Source organism: Cetorhinus maximus, chromosome 17, assembly GCF_964194155.1.
Source record: "Cetorhinus maximus chromosome 17, sCetMax3.hap1.1, whole genome shotgun sequence".
Lineage (NCBI taxonomy): Eukaryota > Metazoa > Chordata > Chondrichthyes > Lamniformes > Cetorhinidae > Cetorhinus > Cetorhinus maximus.
In genome coordinates this window covers 57,662,606-57,685,810 of record NC_135895.1, presented here as the reverse complement: position 1 = coordinate 57,685,810, position 23,205 = coordinate 57,662,606, and the positions used below count along the sequence as shown (strand labels likewise).

Genomic DNA, 23,205 nt, shown 5'->3' with positions numbered 1-23,205 from the left:
TGCAGTGTAGCATAGGAACATCGAACATTGGAACATAGGACTTAGGAGCAGAAGTTGGCCATTCAGCCCTTTGAACCTGCTCTGTCATTCAATAAGATCGTGGCTGATCTGATTATATCTCAACTTCACCTTCCTGCCTGCCCCCATCCCCCATAATCCCTGACTGCTTTGTCTATCAAAAATCTGTCTAACTCAGCCTTTGATAAATTCAATGACCCAGCCTCCACTTCTTTATGGGGAAGAGAATTCCACAGACAAATGACACTCTGAGAGAAAATCCTTTTCGTCATCTCCATCTTAAAGAGACCTTAGAGAGACCTCTTATTCTTAAACTATGTCCTCTATTTCTAGTCTCTCTCACAAGAGGAAACATCCACCCTGTATCCAACCTATCAAGTTCTCTCAGGATCTTATATGTTTCAGTTAGGTCACCTCTCATTCTTCTAAACTCCAATGGGTATCGGTCCAACCTGTTCAACCTTTCCTCATTAGATAAACCCTTCAATCTCATGAATGAGTCAAGTGAATTTTCTCTGAACTGCTTCTAATGCAATTATATCCTTTTTCAAATAAGGAGACCAAAACCGTACAAAGTACTCCAGATGTGGTCTCACCAAGGCCCCACAGCTGCAATAAAACTTCCCTGCTTTTATATTCCATTCCCCTAGCACTAACTGCCAATATTCCATTTTCTTTTTTAATCACGTGCTGTACTTGCATGCTAACATTTTGTGATTCATGTAGCAGGACACCCAGATTCATTCTGTACCACCAAGTTCTGCAATCTCTCAATGTAAATAGTGTATTGCTTTTGTATTCTTCCTTCTAAAGTGGACAAGTTCACATTTCCCAACATCATACTCCATCTGCCAAACTTTTGCTTACTCACTTAACCTATCTATATCCCTTGCCGACTCATTGGGGAGAATTTTCCCCATGTCAGGCGGGCCAAGCTGGAGCGGGCGCGGGTAGATGCGGACCCGATCGCTGCCCGTGATTGGGTCTGCGCCGCCATTTTACACAGGCAGGCCAATTGAGGCCCGCCTAGTATATTTCTCGACTCCCGATGATAGCGGGAGTGGGCGGGCAGCGGTGGGCATGCACAGACCGCCGGGTCCAATGGCGACCTGTTTAAATGAAGGCCTGGCAGCCTTTGCAAGGCTGCTCACAATGACAGGGAGAAAAGCACAGCAGAGGGCTACTGTGCATCACACAAGTCCGGAGGGTAGGCCAGCGGGGCAGGCCAGGCTGGAGGATAGACCAGCAGGGCAGGCCAGTGGGGCAGTGAGCCCCTTGTTTCTCGGATGAGTGCCTAGCTGCCTTCCTGGAGGAGGTGGCAGCGTGGTGGGAGGTCCTGATTCCAAGGGACTCCCCACCTGACCAAACGTGCGTGGGAGGAGGTGGCCGAGAGTGTGAGCTCCCATGATGTGGTGCAGCGCACATGGGTCCAGTGCCGTAAAAAATTCAACGACCTCCTGTGCTTGGGAAAGGTAAGCACCGTGTTGGCTGAGGTCACTTAATGCAGCCGTCACCCTTTCACCCCCACCCCCTCAGCAACTCTGAGTGCAGTTACAACATTGAATCCTTCACAGCATGTATCCCTCGCTGGGTGTGCCAGCAGATATTGCCCATGCCTAGTTCACCCTGAGAGGGTTATGCTGAGTTGGGTTCTGCACCTGCAGCATGTGTGACACTGACACCCAGAGTATAGAATGTGGGTGAAACTCAAGGACCTGCACCTAGGCATAGTGCTGGACCTGGGAAGCATGTCAAAGTCAGGGTGCTAACATGCTGGGATGGGAGCTTCCAGGTGTCGCGGTACCAATCCATCTGCTGGTCTTTGCACTCCAAGTGCTTGCACCTCCTTGCTTAGCAAAGTTACACTTTGTGGTGCCATATGTGAAGGAAACAGCATTTGGGCAAGAGTGGGTGGGGTCATCCCTGGCTTGTTTGCATGAGTGTGCGGTAGCTGCGGGATGATGAAGAACTAGAGCCCTGCAATGTCCCACTCTGGCTGGGTTGGCAGGGATGCGATGGGAATCCAGTTACGGGCTGAACTAATCAATGATCTTCTCTCCTTTTCAGGAGAAGACTGCGCACAATTCCACAGAGCGGATGCGGACTGGCGGAGGCCAGGCCCAGTTGGTGATCCTGACACCTTATGAGCAGCAGGCCATGGATCTGGAGGGGCCCCAGGTCCACCAGTGGCAGTGAGGCTGGGCTGCCATGCGGAGGTATGTTTGGCGAGCACTCAGGTCACCATGTGTGTGCCAAAAGCCAAGGCACTGCTGAACGCTCAGTGATTGAAGTTTGCAACATGGATTGACCATTGATTATGGAAGGATGAGCGCATACTGATCCGGGGGAGCGGCATGCACATTGACATTGTCTCCACTTTAACTAATCAAATGTCCTTGTTCTTCCTTTCAGCATCATCGGAGCAGGGCCAGGAGGAGGAGGCAGAGGGGCCACCTCTCACACCTGAGGGCCCAGAGGAAATCCACTCACCAGCATCACACCATCTCTGCCAGGGAGACACCAGCGTAGATACTAGCACCTTGGTGGGAATTAGATCTTCGGCTAGTGTCCCGGAGCACGCTGATGAGGGCACTTCACACTTGCTTGAGGTGCGGGCAGAGACAGAGAGTGCCCGAGGCGCCGGCAGTCGGAGGACTGCTGGGGACCAGGTACTTGCTTGGTCGGTGGCTGATGATGTGCCCCTGGAGTCGTCCGTGAGGCAGCAGATGCTGGAAGTGCAGCAGAGTATGTGGGAGGATCTGGCGGAGATACATGAGGCTGTGCGTGGCATGGCGCCCATGCTTGAGGAGTCCACATAGAGCATCACCGATGCAATGAGCCTCATGGCCAAGCACCATGCTTCCTCCATGGAGAGAGTGGCGACTCTCGTGGAGAGGCTCCTCCAGGAAAACAATCAGGGTCTTCTGGGGTTGCCTCGGACCTGCAAGCCCTCACAGCGGCATTGACCTCAGCTGGTCATTGCCCGTGTGGGAAATGGTTTGGGCACCAAGTATCCCAGCTCGGTGCCCATCCATCTACGGTGAGCAGGGAGAACCAAAGCGACCTCATGTCGGCGCAGCAGCTGCCTGTCATCTCTGTGGGCTCCTCTCTGCGCACTCCGGATGAGGGCAGCAGCTCCTCCGCTCCTCTGCCAGGGACCGTAGCATCCGATGAGGCTGCGGTGACTGGGAGAAGCCAGCTGTGGAACTGGCCGCTCCCAGCACAGGCTCCATGGGCCAGAGGACATCTGCCAAGGTCATTGAGGCCAAAGGACAGCGCAGTGAGCAGGCTGTCTCAGATGCCAGTGCCAGAGAGGGGACAGTACCTAGACGTAGCACCTATAAGCGTAAATTTAAGGCACCTTAAGCACACCATGGGTTTCTCACTGATGCTTTTATGTTGGCCCATAGTAGTTTATTGAAGACTTGGTGTGATGTGCCACCTTTTGTTTTTGGTTTATGAAGTTGGATTTGTTCTCTCAATAAATTTTAATATGATGTCATGCCTCAGGGCGATTCCTTACTTCTGCAAGTGGATGGGAACCCATGATGTTATGAGTGAGTTGTTTGACATCGAGCTTTATTGACAAGGGCCTTAGTTAATGTTATTATCCAGGCAGATACAGCTCTCAGGTATCAAGTATGGAGCCTGCAGCCCTGGCATGTGTTGAAAGTCCATCTTTGATGTGCTAGCTGAAGGTTCTTTGGATTAAAGCCTCCCGGGTGTCCCTGCCTCCCTGAAGTATGCCCGGGTCAGCGTCTACCCCCTCAGCATTCTCCTGTGTGTGCTCATCCTCGGACTCACTGCTGGACTCATCGTGTGCATCCTGAGCAACTGCGTCTACATCTTCATCGTCCACTACGTTGCCCCTTTCCAGTGCCAGATTGTGGAGAGCACAGCATGCAACCACTATCAGTGACACACGAGCTGGGGGATATTGGAGTGCGCCGCCTGTGCGGTCCAGGCATCGGAAGCGCATCTTGAGAAGACCGATGGTTCTCTCCACCACAGCACTTGTGGAGGTGTGGCTCCTATTGTAGCGCTGCTCAGCTTCTGTTCTTGGATGGCAGAGAGGCATCATGACCCACCTTTTGAGGGGATAGCCCTTGTCACCCTGCAGCCATCCATCCAGCCAGGCTGGAGCACTGAAGAGACTCGGCACCTGGGAGTGTCTGAGTATGTAAGCAGCGTGAAGCTGCCTGGGTACCTTGCATAGACTTGTAGAATCAGCATCCTGTAGTCACACACTATCTGCACGTTCAAGGAGTGGAAGCCCTTCCTATTGATGAAGGCACTGGGCTCACCTAATGGCACCTTGATGGCCACGTGTGTGCAGTTGATAGCACCCTGGATGTGGGGGAAGCCAGCAATCGCTGCGAAACCTCTGGCTTGCTCTGTCTGGCTGGCCTCGTCCCAGCAGTAGTGGATGAAAGTCAATGCACGCCTGAACAGAGCCTCTGTCACCTGCTTGACACAAGTGTGGACAGCTGATTGGGGGACTCCGCAAAGATCACCCACTGACCCCTGGAAAGAGCCAGAGGCATAGATGTTGAGGGCAGCTGTGCCATTTAGCGCCACTGGCATGGGGTGTCCACCCACACAGTTTGCAGAGATCTCAGGGCCTATCATCTGACAAATGAAGGTGACCGTCTCCGTTGAGAGACGGAGCCTCCTTCGGCACTGCACCTCAGACATATTGAGGTAGCTACTTCACTGCCTGTATACCCTGGCAACAGGATAGTGGCATCTTCTGTGGCCCCTTCCGCCTTGGATTTCCTGTTGGCCCTGTGCCCCTTGTGCCTGCGCCTCTCCTCCCAAAGGTGGCTCCCCTGGAGGCTGAATGTGGACTCCTGGCCTCCTCCTCCTTCTCGCCCTCCCTTCCTACTCAGAGGAGGTGCCTCCAGTGGAGAGCACAATCCCCATTCCCAGGCTAAGGGAAGGCTTCCTGAAACCTGCAAGCCCCAAAAATGATCTTTACTGTAGAGTCCTGACCTGAAGGCTTTTAATCCTGTCCAAGCAGCTGGTATGAGTTTTGAAGTATTCCTGCTCAAACAGGCAAGTATCAGTAACTTTCACAATTAAATGCCTGACAGATAACATTTGCGACCCCACCCACCCCTCTTATCCCACCTGTGGGTGAGGATTATACAAATGTCTCCTACCCGCCTGCCCATTGAGCCCGTGCAACGTCCTGAAGATCGCACGGGCCCCGAAAATTTGTAGTCAGTTGCTGCCTCAAGGGTCTTAAGTACATGAATAACTAATGGTGGGTGTGCATCCAAGAACATCGTGCGCCCGTCCACCTAAATATCGCGATGGCGCGCAGTGATGTCGGGACGTTTGCCCAACATCACGAAGCGTCATTTTATGCGTCGGTGTGCGGGGCCCAGCCCTGCACGCCAACGGGAAAATCCTGGTCATTATCTCCTCTTGACAACTTACTATCCTACCCATGCTGATGTACACATGTAAATATATCAAATGTGGCATCCTGGATGAACATTCTCGTAACACTTAGTTCGCAGTTCTTTACGAATAAGATAACAACATAAGTGCGGGCTGGGGGGCTGGTGGTTAAAGTCCCAAAAATGAACGGTTGGTCTTGCCCACTTCCAAGAGTCCAGCTGTTTCAACAAGCTTAATGAATGACTGGGCTCTCAGCCAAGCCTCATTATGTATGCTTGGCTGAGAGCCCAGGCAACCATCAGAGTAATAAAACACCTGCGCTCTAGAGAAAACATCATTTGATTGACAGCTCTCTGATCTTTGCTGTCAAAATCACAATTTTTACTTACGCAAGTTAAGTGGTTTCAAGGGTTTGTGTTTTTTGCTATTGATACTTTAAAGGGCCTGGATGATTGGCATTTTATTAGCTTGCAATGAAATGACTCTTTTTTCAACATAGGAAAAAGTTATGAATGAATTGCATTTTTCAAGGCTTTTTTTAACACATCCTACTGTCACTGCAGGGTTCATTAGTTCTAGAAAGTGTATTCTGGGTCAATTAGCATGGAGGTGCCAAAGCTTGACATAGGGGGCATGAGGGGCCATGGGAGGTGGGTAGAAGTGCAGAGCTTGGCATAGGGGGCATAATTGGCCATGGGTGGTGATTGGAAAGGCAGATTTTAGCATAGGGGGCATGAAGAGGACCTTTTGAACTTACCTTTTTATGCAGACAAGTGTTCATGACTCCCCTGAGGGGCCATGAACTACAACTCTCTAAAAACATAGCCCGACTCCATGAAAATTACAGAGGAGTAGGACATGCCTATCTCCGCAATGGAGCTGGCCAGGTCAAGAGTGCTGGATACAGGCTTTTGACTGGAACCAGTCCATACCCTTTAAAGGTACTCCTGGAAATCAGACAACCCATGAATGGGGTCAAGAATCCCGGAATCGGGACTCGGCCGCCATTTTTAAAGGGCCCTCGAGTCATCCGATTCATTGAAAATCCAGGCCATGGTTTCTGCTTTAGTCCCTGTTGCAGTCCACATCTTCATGATCCTCCATTGCTCTCTTACATTAAATCTCTTACATTTAATTTTAATATCTGTATTCCCTCATTATAGACTCCTTAATCATTGGAAACGGGTAATGTAGGGTAAGTGTCAAAATATTCCTTTTAAAAAGAGAGTGATCATTAGCTGGAATGGAACACTAGAAGGAGTGGCTGGGACACTGGATCTGTTTCAATAAATAAATGCTGTAACTGGGGACAGTCAGTTTGATATTCTGAAAGGAAGAGATCAAACGGCTGAAGGGCAATTTGCATTTAAATGTATCTTATGATCTTGTTAAGGTCAGGGCATGGTCCTGGTGTCTTAGCCAACTATTGTCCCTCAACCAACATCACAAAAAACTAATTATTTGCAATTCATCAAATTGCTGCTTGTAGAATCATGTGTGCAAAATTGCTGTCATTTGCAAATAGTCACTGTATTTCAAAGTAGGTTATTTTATATGTAGAACTTTGAGGTATACAATAAAGCAATAAATGCAAGCTTATGATATGAACCTCCTTTCACTGATTCTTGTGCAATCATGGATTTTATTCTCATTCCAGTTTGAATATGAAGTCACATATACTGGCTTCAAAGAATATTTTGTCAGTAATAGGCCCAATATGGGAACATCAAGCAAGCTGCTCCCCAGGAAATTTCCAGCCCTGCTGCGGCAGGATTCCCCATAGCAGTGGGACGGGCCATTCAAATCCCTGTTGACTTTAACGGGGCCGGATGATCCTGCTAGTGGGAGGGGCTGGAAAATCCCTTGCTTTCTGTATTTAAAACAATGGTATGTGATTACTGCACAAGGGAGAGAAAGCACACTTGTTTGATCAAACTTCACTAATATAGCACGTAAAGAATGAAAGCAATACCATTGCATTATGCTATAGTCTCATTTTAAAACTGCTATAATAGTGATTCTAGTGTCCATGGGGCCCACTGATGATGGAATGCTTCTTTAAAGACCAGAGGAAGAAAAGCAGTTGTCTTCTAATTTGTTTCTTAATATTACAGCAATTGTTCAGCTGCCAAGCTCTCCGTAAACTAAGTGTTCCGGACAATGATCTTTCTAATCTGCCCACCACCATTGCCAGCCTGGTGAATCTGAGAGAACTAGACATCAGCAAAAATGGTAAGGACAAAACATACTCATTTTCTTTTAAACATTAAGTTGACTTTTAGTTTTCTACTTATTTAACTGGACTTATTTCCTGTTATGAGAAACTTTTTTCTCTAAATTTTTTCTCCTTCTCTCCTGAAGGCATGAAATCATGCAGATCTACAGATGTTAATAATCCTCCATGATATCACCAAAGTGGCCATTCTTTATGCCTAAGATAAACAATGAAGTATCTCAAATGCTCAACCATAGAAACATTCAGAACTGAGCCCCTGAAATCCAAATACACCATTTGATAACTATTAGGGGTGGAAACTCCGGCTGAATTTATTCTTTTGTAAACGTGAGGCCACTTAGTAAAACAGTAGGGTCCCTATTGATGCCTTGGCAGAAATTAGTGAACTCAACACAGCCCAAGTATTTAATCTGCATATTTCCTGGTTTTTGCAGAGATCAGTGGATCTACCTAAATCAAAATTTTGCTGATGCTGGAAATTTGAAATAAAAACAGGAAATTCTGGAAAAACTCAGCAGGTCGGAAGAGTCATATTCAACTCAAAACATTAATTCTGTTTCTCTCTCCACAGATGCTCCCAGACCTGCTGAGTTTTTCCAGCACTTTCTGCTTTGTATTAATGGATCTACCACTAGTTACCTGGGGAGCTGTTGAATTATGTTTAGCCTGTTCCTACAAACCATGTGAGAAGCACAGAACCCAATATCTTTGCTTACATGTATTGACTCCTGCATTAACATTTGGACTTCCTGATGTTTTGAAGGGAACAGGTAAATGGAAGTTCCACATTCTTTCCCGACCAAACAGACTTGTTCTGTTTATTATTTATACTTTTTGTCCATTATCTTCCCTTGAAGAATTTCCCTTCTTTGAGCACATAATTTAAAAATTGTATTGCCTACTCAAAAAAACTTTGACAAACTTTTTTTGGGAGGTGGGAGAAGACCTTGAATTGTCATACATATTTTTAACTTGATCTTATCCACAAGTGGGGACACATCTTGACACAATTTCCATCTTTATGTCATATGGTTGTAAACAAGCAGAAAGAGGTTCATCAAATAATTTTTGATGAATGTAGTACCCTTTGAAGTATAAAACAATTTGTAAAGAGCCCTGACTTGCAAAGAAGGTATTTTACCACTTTTGGGACAGAATATAAACATTTTTAGGAATATGATGCATTCTTGTATGCTGAATCCAGTGGCCATTTTCTGATTTGCTTGTAAACAAGTAGAAGCTCTTTCTTCACTTCCATTAAATTTTATTTTTTCTTTCAGTCTGTGGAATCATTGGCGTAGAAATTAGTTCATGTTGTGCTCAGTCTACAAGCATAAAACAAAGCACAAAAGGGTTTGATGTGGCGGGCGATGAGCGTGTGCACATTCTGTGCCAGAAGTGCACCACCTGCTACATTTGTTTGAGTTCTTCCAGAAGCATATTCAAACAAAGAGTCTGATGCTTGTTTGAGGCCCTCTGTTCACCCGTCCATGCTGTGGTCAGTTTCTTTAAATGTTTAGCAGCTAAACCTATTCATCCTTAAAGAGATGCTGCCCAAAAATAGTTTTAATATATTTATCTTATTGTGAAGCAAGGGCATTTCTTGTGGCTTCGCGTTAAATCCAAAGGCTGCTGCCAGCCACTATTTACCCTTTGTTTTGAGTCAAACATGACTCTTCCAACCTGCTGAGTTTTGCTTGTCTCCCACCCCCATTCTGCAAAGGATCTTGACTAGAATCTGAGCTGACCAGATTGCCTCCCCCTTTGTGACTGGTGAGCTACCTCTGGAACCACAACTGGTACCTGCAGTCCACTAATAACTAAATGAGGCCGATGGATCAATTTGCTGTGACCCTGCATCTGGCCCCATTAGACATGTGCAGCATGCACAGCATTAGAATTGTGCCTTGATTTGAGTACAATCCAATTCTAGGCTATGGTCTAGTGGAATAGACTATAGATTATGCATATCAATCTTTCTACCTATCTGTCATTGTAGTAATCTATCTATGTGCCTTTTGCCACCTATTTATTATGTTTGTGCAATTTCTTGCATCTGACAATTTTCTCCTCATTTTGCCCTCAAAGGATTGAATCCCTTGTTTATGGCTTTCACAACGCTTTGCCTCAGTGCACATTCTTTATGTAGGACCTTATGTACTGAGTGCCAACACCACCTATTTGATGCTAAAGGGCGTTAACACTGAGCCCAATTCTGTACCACTTATACACATGTACATTTCCAGAAGGAATCTCAAGATAGAAATGAGTTGGATGCTTGATAATTTTCCCCTCCTTACTGCAATTGCATTGCCCTTCATGCCACCCTGATGAATATTAGCTGCATTAGCATAGACTATGATTTGAATATGGAATCCTCTGATCTCAATGGCCTAGCTACACACTGCCATTGCAAACAAAGATATAGTGGAATTGCTTCCTTTTTTAAATGTGTACAATTACAACATGCTCATACAAAATATTACTCAGGCAAACATGTCAACAACCTTGCCCAGAACGGTTTGGACTGTATGTGTTGATGCACATTTAGGACTTTGAGGTTTTCCATTGTCAGATTCTAATCAAGATCCTTTGCAGAATGTCGGTGGGAGACAAGCAAAACTCAGCAGCTTGGAAGAGTCATGTTCGACTCAAAACAAAGGGTAAATAGTGGCTGGCAGCAGCCTTTGGATTTAACGCGAAGCCACGGGAAGTGCCATTGCTTCGCAATAAGATAAATATATTAAATCAAATCCAAAAATGATAGTATGTTTTGTGAGGACTTTTACTTGCCCATTCTGAATTACTTACTCAATCATTCTTCACATTTTATGATCAGGATTAATGTTCAGGCATCATTAGAATACACACTGACAGTGAGGTATCATTTGAGTTGAGTTGGGATTACTTTTAGGATTAAGAATTTATTTATATGTTCCTCTGTTGGTTTTGTGGGTAAACACACTATTTAATGGAATATCAAGCTTCAAGGCGAGGAAGGACCCAGCTTTGATCCGTATGTTCAACCAGAGATGTAATGGGTGCACAATTGGTTGTGCCACCCCTTAACTTGAAAGGGAAAAATCGGCCAGTCCTTCTGGCCTGATCACAATCCAGTGATGCAACGCCGGATAGTGTGCACGTGGGGACATTGGGTAAAGATATGATTGGGCTTGGCTGCCAATGATGAACACTCAGTGACTTAAAACAAAGAATGATCAATTGAATGAACAGTGTTGATGCATACAGAGTTGCTAATTTCACCAGTGTAAATTATGTCTAATCCCATTATACATGGTTTATTAAAGCAAAGCCTTTTATTTATTCTATGTTATAAGAAGAAATGACCACTTTTGTCTCTAGTTAGGGACCTATTGAAGACCCTTCATGCCTACCAGCTGGAACACAGCATTTTGTTGACTTGGGTAATGGTACATCAGCAAATTGGTTTCATTGTGAGAGTGAAGGCCGAGCATTCTATTCAACTCTGGAGCTCGAATTTATTTTTATAAAGGTTGGACTGGATAACAACTAGATAGTTTGAATATTACATTATCTTAATCACTTTTAATTACCCAGATCAGCATCAAACACTGGAAAAGATGCCAATCCTCATTAATGCCTGATTATTAGCAGAGTGACATGTTGGAGGCCCAGCATGGTTAGTTTCCAACAGACTGTAGTAAGCTCATGGAAAAATTAATAAATGAACACCCTTTTTTCTGAATTATATGGAAACGGTATTTTAAAAGTAACTCCACTTTTAAGATACCCCACTGCCAATGGATCAATAAGTAAGTGCATCATGTTATTTTGCCCCTGATTTATACAGAGCACAAGGTTTTGGGTTTGATCCCTGGTCTGTTCTGAGTTAGGCTGATTTTAGCTGTGGCATAGTAGGGGATGCTAATGTTGACCACAGTGTCCCCTGAGTAAGTCAGGGAGAAATTCAGGTAGAGTTACTACTAACTATCAGCCTCTGCCAAAACATATATGCACATCAGATGAGTACAGAATTGGGTTTGGCTATTTTGACACACGTGGCTGAATTGTTTGTCAACATCAATTATGTAGGTCCCCAGATGAAGAATGGATTCTGAAAGCTGCCAAGGAAGAAGGGAAAATAAGGAAGAAAATAAAAATGTTGCCTCAAAACACTGTACCTTTCTAAATTATCTTTAATGGAAGGACTAACATCTAAATCTATGTGTGTTTGTGTTTGAAAAAGAATTTGGAAAAAACAAAGTGATATTGTGACATAATTCTACTTTGCCAAAATGTTACCTTTTTTATTAACATTGGTTTTCAGATTCTGATTTTTTTTTTGTTTTTCTTGGCAGGTATTCAAGATTTTCCTGAAAATATTAAATGCTGTAAATATTTATCGGTTATTGAAGCCAGTGTTAATCCCATTTCCAAGTGAGTTAGTAAAGTATCGGTTCCTTGTTTAATGTCATTCTATCAGTACTAGCAAGCTTGGCTTTCAGATCTTTGCCTTCAGGTCTTTGCCTGACAAGGGCTTCTACAAAATAGGTTTTACTGGAGTGATACAATAGAACATTCATAAATAGTTTTTAGAATGTTAAATGGAAATACTCAGAAATATCTACCTTCACATTTTATCTGCACTATCATGAAAATATTCAACAATACAGCACAAATGTTCAATAACACAAGGAAAAACTGAAGACAACTTATTAACCTGGTTAGGAAATGGACTAAGCAGCAGAAGACAGAGGCTAGACACAAGGGGCAGGTACTCTAATTGGCAGCATCTAACTAATGGCGACCCACAGGAATCTGTGTTCACCATTTTTATTAATGACAGATGATGAGATAGAAGGTCACATATCCAAGTTTGATAATGTCACAAAGATAGGTAGTATTATCAGCAGTTTAGATGGAAGCATAAAATTACAAAGAGATTAATGGATTACGTGAATGGGCAAAACTGTGGCAAATGGATCTCAATGTAGAGAAATGTGAGGTCATCCACTTTGACATAAAAAGATTGATCAAAGACTTACTCAGGGGTAAAAATCTAAAAACAGTGGAGGTCCAAAAAGACTTAGGGGTCAATATACAAAGACCTTTAAAATGTCATGGAGCAGTACAGAAAATTATCAAAAAGGCTAATTGGAATGCAAAGCTTTATATCTAAATCACTAAAAAAACAAGGATACAGGAGTATTGCTGAAAAAAGAGACTTGTCGGAGCTTTTTGCCTTGCACTCATCAGGACACTTCACAAGAATATCAATATATTGGTATTCTTGCGTGGTGTCCTGATGAGTGCAAGATTAAAAGCTTCGACATGTCTCTTTTTTCAGTAGTACTCAAGCTCTGTACTACCAAATGACTATAAGACTACAGGAGTTATTCTGTAGCTTAATAAAAACCTGGTTAGACCACATCTGAAGTACTATATTCAATTGTGGGCAGCATACCTTAGGTAGGATGCAGTATAGATTCACCAGAATGATACCTTGGCCAGATTTTCATCATTGAAGTGGGAATCAGGAATTGTGAATGATCCTAATATTGCAATCCCTGCTCCGTCCCAGCAAAGGCAGGATTTTCATCTCTTGGAGGGAGGGAAGACCTGGAGATGGGCCAGCCTAACCCCTCACCCAGTATCTGATCCATAAACATAACTCAAAAACCCTATAGTAACATTTGGAGCTCTTTGAAAAGCTCATAAATCTGCCAAATTAAGAAAACATCACTTGGATAGGCATTTAAAAACCTCTTTAAAATGTCATCAAACACACATTCCCCTGGACAGCTGTACAAACAAACCCTGCAATGCAAAATACATTAGTGCTTTGAAAGACAGCCAAGTGATCAAACTCACATGTCCCTGGGCAGCTGTGCAAATAAACCCTGTCGTGTAGCATTCATTAGTGTCGTGAGGGCAGCCGATAGCTCCTATATCTGTCACAGCTTTCAAACAATCAAACAGGTGGCTGAGCTTTTCTGCAAAGGAGGAATGACAGTCAGGGGAGAGTTTGAACAATTAGCTACTTATCTCATGCTTAAGTATACAGAGATATAACTCAGGCTACCGCATTTGATGATGAACTGTAAAAGAGCCAACACAATTTTTACTCACCTCTTGGACTCTTCCTGCCTCCAATCCATGGCTCATGCCTCCACTCTGCACGTGTGATTCAAGAAAGATTCTAAAACACAGTTGCTACGCTGAAAGTTGCAGAAGTTTTGAAATGCCCACTTCCAGAATGGTGGCAACTTCTAAACAGCAGCCTATGGGATTCCACCCCCGTCCCCTTTCCTGCTCCACTGAAAGTAGCCAGAGATCGAAGTGGAGATGAGACTTCTGCTTTTGCTGCTTAGTGTCTGTTTTTTCCCAATTTTTTCCCAATTCCCGACTCCATGTGGTCCCAAAACAGGACCACAAAATCCGGCCTTCTGGAGTCCAAGTGTTAAATTACGAGGAAAGATTACACAAACTAAAGTTATACTCCCTGGAATTTAAAGGATTAAGAGTTGATTTGAGCAATAATTCCAAGATATTAAGGTGACTTAATAGGATGGATAGAGAGAAAATATTTCCACTGGTTATGATGTCTAGATCTAGCAGACATAGCCTAAATATTAGACCCACATCTTTCAAGAGTGCAGTTAGGAAACACTTCTACATGCATGTGCAGGAAATTTCGAACCCTCTTCAAGAAATGGCAGTTGACGCTGAGTAAATTGTTAATTTTAAATCTAAGAGTGATAATTTTTTGTTAACCAAAGGTATTAAGGGATAAGGGGCAAAAGATGCTTAGGCCAGAAATTTCCCCCCGTCGGAGGGGTTGTGCGGGGGCAGGCGGGGATGGTCATGAACCCGATCGGCATCCCCAATCAGGTCCACGCCGCCATTTTACGTGGGCGGGCCAATTAAGGTCCGCCCATCGTGACGCGCTCCCGGAAGCGTTGAGCTCTCCTTGTGCGGGCGGTGGGGGGGATTCCCTGAGTAGTTCCCTGTGCTCTTTCGCGCATGCGCACGAAAGAGCACAGAGCTCTCTCTGAGACATGGAGGTGCCTCAGTGAGATTTGTTTCAATGTTAAACTTTTAAATAAGGGATTTTTAAACTTTTAAAACATGTCCCCTCATGTAACACTATCACATGAGCTGGGACATGTCAAAGAATAAATATCTAAATTTTTATTAGATTTTAAAACAGTTCATGAAACCTCATCCTGCCCGTGGATGAGATTTGATGAAAAATGTGAAGGCCACCTCTTCGCCTGCCCACCAACCTTAAGGTTGGACGGGCAGTTCATTAAATTGAGTTAATTAGGTTTTAAATGGCCTTTGGCTGCATGCTCGCCGAACTGAAAATCTAAATGACGTGCGGTGACGTCGGGACACCCGCTCGATGTCACCGCGCGTCATTTTACGCGTCGGCAAGTGGGCCCCGCACCACCCCCCCACCCCACCCCCCCCCCCCACCCCCCCACCCCACTCACCGACGGGAAAATGCTGCCCATAAAGTTGTTACAGATCAGTCATGATCTTGTTGAATGTCAGGACAGGTTCAAAGGTTAAAAGGCCTACTCCAATTCCAATATTCTTATGTACCAATTAGGAGAACGTGCAGAATAATATCTGTGAAGGTACAGCTCATAATACATTCTGTAATTTGTACTTCAAAATCATTAAAGTTTGATTAATATTAATCAGAATGAACTAAGTATGAATTCCAAGTAATTCATAATAATAAATGTTGCAGTTTCAAAATATAGTTACTGATCCTATTGCTTAGAAAGAGTGGATAGGTTCCACAGCTCCTGAATAATATGAAACTTCTGGCATCTGTTTGAATATAATGATACAATGTACTATCATAATTTTGTAATAGTGTATTAGGGAAAATACTATCGCCAGGAATTTTCTTTGAGCTTCTCCCAATCCACCACAAAATCTTAGGTGGAAATCCATTTATGTTTACAACTTAGATTTTGCTAAACTTTGACAATTACTTTAGCAGAGAGTGAGATTCCCACCCAAAGGATGTTCCTGGTTTATCAATCTCACCATCAGTATTTAAAGGGTAGAATTTTTGGGTTGGTGAATGGGGGCGGGGCCCGCTCGCCAATGTGTAAAATGACGTGTTGTGACGTTGGGCGGGTGTCCCGATTTCGCCGCGCATCATTTAGATTTTTAGTTCGGCGGGCACGTAGCCAACTCGGCTGCGCGCCCACCAAACTGTCAAAGGCCTATTAAGGCCTGTTAAAAACTAACTGAAATAATTAAATGAGCTGCCCGTCCAACCTTAAGGTTGGTGGGCAGGTGAAGAGCCCAGGCGGCCTTCACATTTTTCATGGAACCTCATCCACAGGCGGGATGAGGTTTCATGAAGTGTTTACAAATTCAACAAAAATTTTCAAAAAAATTAATTGACCTGTCCCAGCTCATGTGACACTGTCACATGAGAGGATATGTTTTAAAAGTTTTTAATTTCTTTATTTAGATGCTTAAAACTTAAACAAATCTCCCTGAGGCACCTTTGTGCCTCAAGGAGATTTCCGCGCTCTTTTGCGCACACGCGCGAAAGAGCGCAGGCCCTGACTCAGGGAATCCCCCCGCCCGCACAGGGAGTGCTCAGCGCTTCCGGGCGAGTGTCACGCTGGGCGGGCCTTAATTGGCCCGCCCACGTAAAATGGTGGCGCAGCCCCTTTGGGGGCGCCAATCGGGTTCGCACCTGCCCCCGCCCACCCCCGCATAATCCCCCCAAAGGGGGGAAGTTTCTGCCCAAAGTCTCACAGGAATTGGAGGTGAACATTAAATCATGTCAATAAATGTAACATATTGTGAATAATCAGTGGGTAACTGTGTTAGGGACTGACGGAAAGGGAAGGAAGATGCAGCACTGTCAAGCGGCTTTGGGCATGATGTTTAAACCAGCTGGACATAAGTTCCATTTATAAGACTGATTCCATTCTTGCAACCTTAGATATCACCTACAGTCTTCTGAGATGCTTCAGGCAAATACCTTGGCCTCGGTAGGAACCCAAGATCTGCACGCTTACACACATACGAACAAGGAGCAGGAGTAGGCCATTCAGGCCCCTGAGCCTGTTTCACCATTTAATAAGATCATGGCTGATCTGATTGTAACCTGAAATCTGCATCCTACCTAATGCCGATAACCTATCACCCCCTTGCTTACCAAGAATCTATTCACCTCTGCCTTAAAAATATTCAAAGGCTCTGCTTTCACCACCTTTTCAGGAAGAGAGTTCCAAAGACACATGACCCTCTGAGTGAAAAAATTTTGCCTCATCTCTGTTTTAAATGGGTGACCCCTTATTTTTAAACAATAGCCCCTAGTCCTAGATTCTTCCACAAGAGGAAACATCCTCTCCACATCCACCCTGTCAAGACCCCTCAGGATCTTATATGTTTCAATCAAGTCGTCCCTTACTCTTCTAAACTCCTGCAGATACAAGCCCAGTCTGTCCAATCTTTCCTCCTAAGACAGCCAGGTATTAGACTGGTAAACCTTCTCTGAACTGCTTCCAGTGCATTTACATCCTTCCTTAAATAAGGTGACCAGTACTGTACACAAATGTGGTCTCATTAGTGCCCTGTACAACTGAAGCATAACCTCTCTACTTTTGTATTCAATCCTTCGCAATAAATGATAACATTCTATTAGCTTTCCTAATTACTTGCTTTACTTGAATACTAGCCTTTCGTGATTCATGCACTAGGACACCCAGATCCCTCTGCACCTCAGAGCTCTGCAATCCTTCACCATTTAGATAATAAGCTTCTCTTTCATTCTTCCTGCCAAAATGGACAATTTCCCATTTTCATACATTATACTGCATCTGCCAGACCTTTGCCCACTCACTTAACCTATCTACATCTGTTTATAGCCTTCGTATGTCCTCTTCACAACTTACTTTTGTACCTATCTTTGTGTCATCAGCAAATTTAGCAACCATCCCATCCATCCCTTCATCCAGGTCATTTATATAAATGGTAAACAGTTGAGGTCCTAGCACTAATCCTTGTGGCACACTACTCGTTACATTTTGCCAACCTGAAAAAGACCCATTTATGCCTACTCTCTGCTGCCTGTTAGCCAGCCAATCTTCTATCCAAGATAATATGTTACCCCCCATACCATGAGCTTTTATTTTCTGCAATAACCTTTGATGTGGCACTTTATCAAATGCCTAGAAATCTGCCCTGTAGCAGGGTAGAGTAGCAATAAATGTAACATATTCTGAATATTCAGTGATAATTCCAGCGGGGAATGCTATTCCTGCTGCCTTACCTCCTGCAGTCATACCCTGCTACGGGGCAGACAGATTTTTCACCCACCCTCGTCTCCAGCAGGAACTCCCTTTGTCTCCTCATCTGTTTAGAGAGCCGGCATTCCTGGGTCCTGCCTGATTTTCCACCTCCTCTGATGTTGTTCATAAAATGTTGCGATTTTTATGCCATGGTTGTGCCTCAGGCTCCAAGATAATTTAGAGTAACAATGAAAATGAAATATTCAGCATCTTTGGAGAGAGAAAGAGAGTTAAAATTTCAGGTTAATAGATGCTTTATCAGATGTGAAAAAGTTAGAGACGTAACAGTTTTTAAGTAAGTACAAAGATAGGGAGATGGAGATGGGGAGAAAGTACAAAAGAGAAGGTCTGCGATAGCGGGGAGGACAGGAGAAATTAAATGAGAAAAGGAGCAAGGCAAAAAGAGATGGATAATGGGACAAGTAAAGAAACGATAGATGGGAAAAATGATATGTAACTGAGAATAGCAGCATGATTGTCAACAACTGCCATCTGAAAAAAATGGAAGAGATTATGATCTGAAATTGTTGAACTCATTGTTCAAGTCTGGAAGGCTGTAAAGTGCCTAATTGAAAGATGAGGTGCTGTCCCTTGAAATTACATTGAACTTCTTTGGAACAGTGTAGGAGGCTAGGTCAGAATTGAAGACAGGCAGAAAATTAAAATGTCAGGCGACTCGTAGTTATATAAGATGACTTTCACCTCTCTTTGGGATGTTTGATTGTCATATTGAAAATTCCTGCTGCAGGCTTTGGTTCCATTGTTTGGCCCAAAGCTGAAGATCAAAGTGAAAACCTCCAACTTTGTGAACATTGTAAAGATATAAATACTCTGATTAAAAACCTGTGTACTGTAATGAAATACAAAGCTGCTCAAGTACCCAGCTCTGATTTCAGTATGCTTGCAGGATGAACTGATTTCTGAAATGTAGAACTCTGATTTTATGAAGAATTTAGATATCTGACATTTTCTGAACTCACTAACCCATTATAATAGTCGCTGTTGCTAACCTAAGTCTACCCTTAATGGCCTTCAGTCGTATGAAAATTATAAGTTTGAGGGCCGTGTGTGTTGGGGCAGGGTAGTGCAATGGGCTTGCTGACGTTTTTTTAATTATTTCTGGGACCTGAGCTTGAAATTAGCCCAGACAGATGGAATGAAATTCTCCTCTTTGATTTTAAATGTACTACATGAAATAAGTTTCTCCATTTTAGCCCACTGGCTTTGTAGGCATGGCCCTGCAGCTCCCAAATTAGTATTACAGCTAAATTAACAGTCTTGCTCAGACCAAATTTTCCTGGAAATTGGAAATGGTACAACAGCTCAGTACAATTTGCTTTTAGAGGATGTGACACTTAAGAAGCTTTACTCTGCATGTGAGCTGTGCTATATCTAAGTGGTTGATGTTGAAATTCGGGGCAACTGAAATGGAAAGTGTTTCATAACACAGTGTTAACATCCCTCTGTATAATGAGCACAAATGTATAAAAACTAGCATTGCTGAAAAAAATACATTTTGCTGAAGCGTTTTGTCTTGCACTCATCAGGACAATCGCAAGAAAACGACTATTTATGTAGAAATGACATAAAAGCTAAGTCCTACTCCAGTACAATACAAAATATTTCTGTCCTCTTTAAGCATAATTCCCCTATCCCACACACCCAGTAGAAATTGCACTCACAGGGTTCAGAGAATTAAGGCTATTGTGTTGTAACCCTATCTCCAACCAGCACTCCCTGTAAATGTAGTTCCCTCCTGGGTTGCAGAATCATGGGGTTGGATTTTGTGGCCCCGTTCTGGCCTATTTGAAGGCAGGGGCACGTAAAATAATGTGGGTTGCCAACCCTCCGCCTTCCCGCCCACCCCTAACCTGTCCCCCATATTATGGGGGCAGGTAAGGTAAAAGGCAGCCCACCCACTCTTATGCCTATTGAGACCCTTAAGTCAACAATTAAAGGCCACTTAAGCGCCCCATTCCATCTCTGCCACAATTTTACATCTGCGGGGAAGACAAAAGGAAGGTGATCAGCTTGGGAGCTTTCACTACATGAGTAGGCAGGTAGGAAGGGTGGGTATCTCCTTTGGGAGGATTCCATTGTGCCCATCGGGGGCACCCCCCAAGATGGTGCCCCACTTTGCCCCTTCCCCCAGCATCTCTAACCCAACCTTTCCCCCTCCCAATGCCCCTCTCCCCACCTCACTGGGATCTTCCAGCCTGCCTGTTCAAAATGCCCAGACTTACCTAAGTCCGGTATCCATCTTCTCCTTGGTAATTGTCTGTAGTCCCAATAGTGGTCACTATTCTCCTCTGGTGCTGCTGAGACTGCAGAGCTGCCGGCCAACTCTAGGATGGGACTCCCAGTCCCTGAGGGGTGAAAGTCCCACTCTCACCCTATTAAGGCCAGCCCCACCATATTATTGTTGTGGGGTGGCTCGTTTTCTGATCAACGAGGTGCCAACTGACTTTTAGCTGGGTGGGGGTGATGTGGGGGCAAGTAATCCGTGCCCCTGTAAAAACTATTCCCTGTTGTTTCCATTGTGTAGCTACATAAATTATCAGAAATATTGAGCATCTGAACTGTTTTACTTTGTTTGAATTATTTGTAAATTGTAATGTTATTTTTGTTTCTTGTACACTAGCAGAATTTGATCAATTTAGAATAGGACAATAGGAAACTGTAAACTTCAGAAGTCAAAGATTCACCTTAAACATCACAAAGCCTCCTGACATAATACAAATTAAATTTTATTAAAGGCAGTAAAGGATTAAGATGGAGGCCTTGAGGTACAATGGGTAGCGTTCCTACCTCTGGGCCAGAAGCTTCAGGTTCAAGTCCCACCTCAAGACTTGATGGCTACGGAAGGTACATTCATAATGTGGCCAAACAGCTTGATTGTCAGCCTGTAAATCCTTCTAATATGTCTGATGGCAGGCGGTAAGAGTGGGAGAGTTTCCTGGCCAGCCATGTTGCAGAAGGCAATGGCAAACCACTGCAGTATTTTGCCAAGAATAATCATGGACCAATCCAATTGAAGTCAATGGTTGCCAATGCCCTCTTAGGGCATGGTATGAGGAGGAGAGAATATTGAGAATTTATTGTTTTTCTCTCTGAGGTTAATTTTTAAATTATTTTCAACATTAACTACAAGAATTAATTTTTCCCAACCATTTCAGACTTCCAGACGGATTCACCCAGCTGTTGAACCTAATGCAGCTCTACTTAAATGATGCATTTCTGGAATTTCTTCCAGCTAATTTTGGAAGGTAATTTATTATGTTCTTTTGTAAGCTTTAAGAATAGATATTTGGTGCTAGATTACATTTTATTCACAATTACAAATGTTCTAATTGCCCTTCAGTGCATATTTTATGTAGTTTTGCTTAAACCAGTATCTTATAAACTTATTTGTTAAATATATACCAGTAAAGATAATTACCCTGAATTTACATTCAGCTTCAAGCAATTTTAGAGTATAATTTGAACACATTACCATTTCTTAAGTGCAAATTGGGATAGGACCCATTTTCTTTCAATTTTCACCCTATGATGTGATGTGCTGCTGTTTCTGTTACAGTCTAGGGCCCTCTGTGGGTGTGATCATTGATGATAGTAAGGGGTCGATATAATATATTAAAATTATCAGGATGAGTGTCAAAATGTCCGGCACCTTTGACTTGTACTCACGATGCATCATGCATAGCTAACAATAAGTTAAAAGAGGCGTACATGTTGCCACTATTAATTGATTCTGGTGGAAGATCTTTACTTTGGAGCCTGCAGCCTGAATAAAACTCTGAAGAGTGCAAAAGAACTATTGGAGCTTTTTTATTTGGAATTTCCAGCTTTATGGATCCGACCTTCCCATCCTCACAAAGGAAGCAGCTATGAGTTACAGTTATGGGATTTCCATCAAGGGAAAAGGAACAGAGAGACCTGGGACAGGATTTTACATCCCGCGGGCGGGCGTGCACACGGACCAATCGGACATAAAATAGCACGAGATGATGTCAGGCGAGCGTCGCGACATCATTGTGCACTCATGCGATATTTCGGTTGGCAGGCGCGTGCGAGAGTCGGTAGCGCGTCCGCCGACAATTAAGAGGCCTATTAAGGCCCTTAATCAATTAATTAAAAGCAATATTTTGCTGCATGTCCAACCTTTGGATTTTTTATGAAACCTCACCCACAGGCGGAATGAGGTTTCCAACAGTTATTAAAACTGAAGTAAAAATTTTTAGACATTTTTAATATGTCTCTGTTCATGTGACTGAGTCACATGTGGGGACACTTTTCTCTCATTTTTAGAATCTTTATTTCTGTTTCTACAAATCTTTAGTTCCCTAAGGCAGCTCCCTGCCTTCAGGGAGCTTTCAGTGTGCCCTCCTTCGTGCATGCGCAGACTTCTGCGCTTGCACTCTTCCTGCCCCCACCCCGGCAGCCAATTAATGGCCAGCCAGCGTGAAATTGCGTTGGTGGGCCGATTGCGGGCGGCAGACCATTTCCTGGCCGCTCCCGGGCCCATCCGACGACTGGAAATCTTGCCCCTGGGAGAGTATATATACACAAACCAATGTTAGTGCAGAAGAAGTTGTTAAGACTGGTAGAAAAGTGTATGGTAACCTTAACTTATGAACAGAAGCATAAGTGTACTGTTACAATCCCTGTGGGGAAACTGTAAATCAAAGTAACCAAATTCATTGATTGATCATAAATGAAGAAATTACAAGATTCCACTTTTTATAGATCTTACTTTAACATGAATCAGAACCGTTGCAAATTACACATGAATTAACAGGCAATTGATACTTCAAATAAAAAGGTGAATGTTACTTTAAATAGTCGATACAAAAATGATACATCTCATGCAACCACAAGTGCCCGGATCACTCCCCACACAATTGTGGCACTGTGGACTACACAATTCGACTATATGCTATTCTTTATTCATACAGGGTAGGTCAGGAGTCCTGTCTGACAACAGCTTTCACCTTCAAGTTTCACAGGTACAATTATCATTAGCAGGGTACACTTCTACAAACCTGCTCTCTCCATCGGGTCATCACAGTCATGATGCTGTAGCTTTCCAGAGTTTCTCTTCAACTGACCAACCCGGTTCATAGTTTGGCCATTTCTGGGAAAACAACCAGCACTTTAGCATCTCTGAGCTATTCACACAGTTTTCCAGGCTTTTTAGCATATTGCCTCCAAGAGTGCCTTTCTCCTTTT

At 43.7% G+C, this 23,205-nt stretch overlaps 1 protein-coding gene across 1 annotated transcript in view; it reads left to right on the top strand.

Annotated features, from left to right (window-relative positions):
• Positions 1-23,205, top strand: part of lrrc7 (leucine rich repeat containing 7) — a 331,365-nt gene that overhangs the window by 22,469 nt on the left and 285,691 nt on the right. The window contains exons 4-6 of the mRNA XM_078561876.1: positions 7,539-7,656; positions 12,001-12,079; positions 21,153-21,242. Coding sequence (XP_078418002.1) covers positions 7,539-7,656; positions 12,001-12,079; positions 21,153-21,242 — 287 coding nt within the window. The remainder of the gene's footprint in view (positions 1-7,538; positions 7,657-12,000; positions 12,080-21,152; positions 21,243-23,205) is intronic.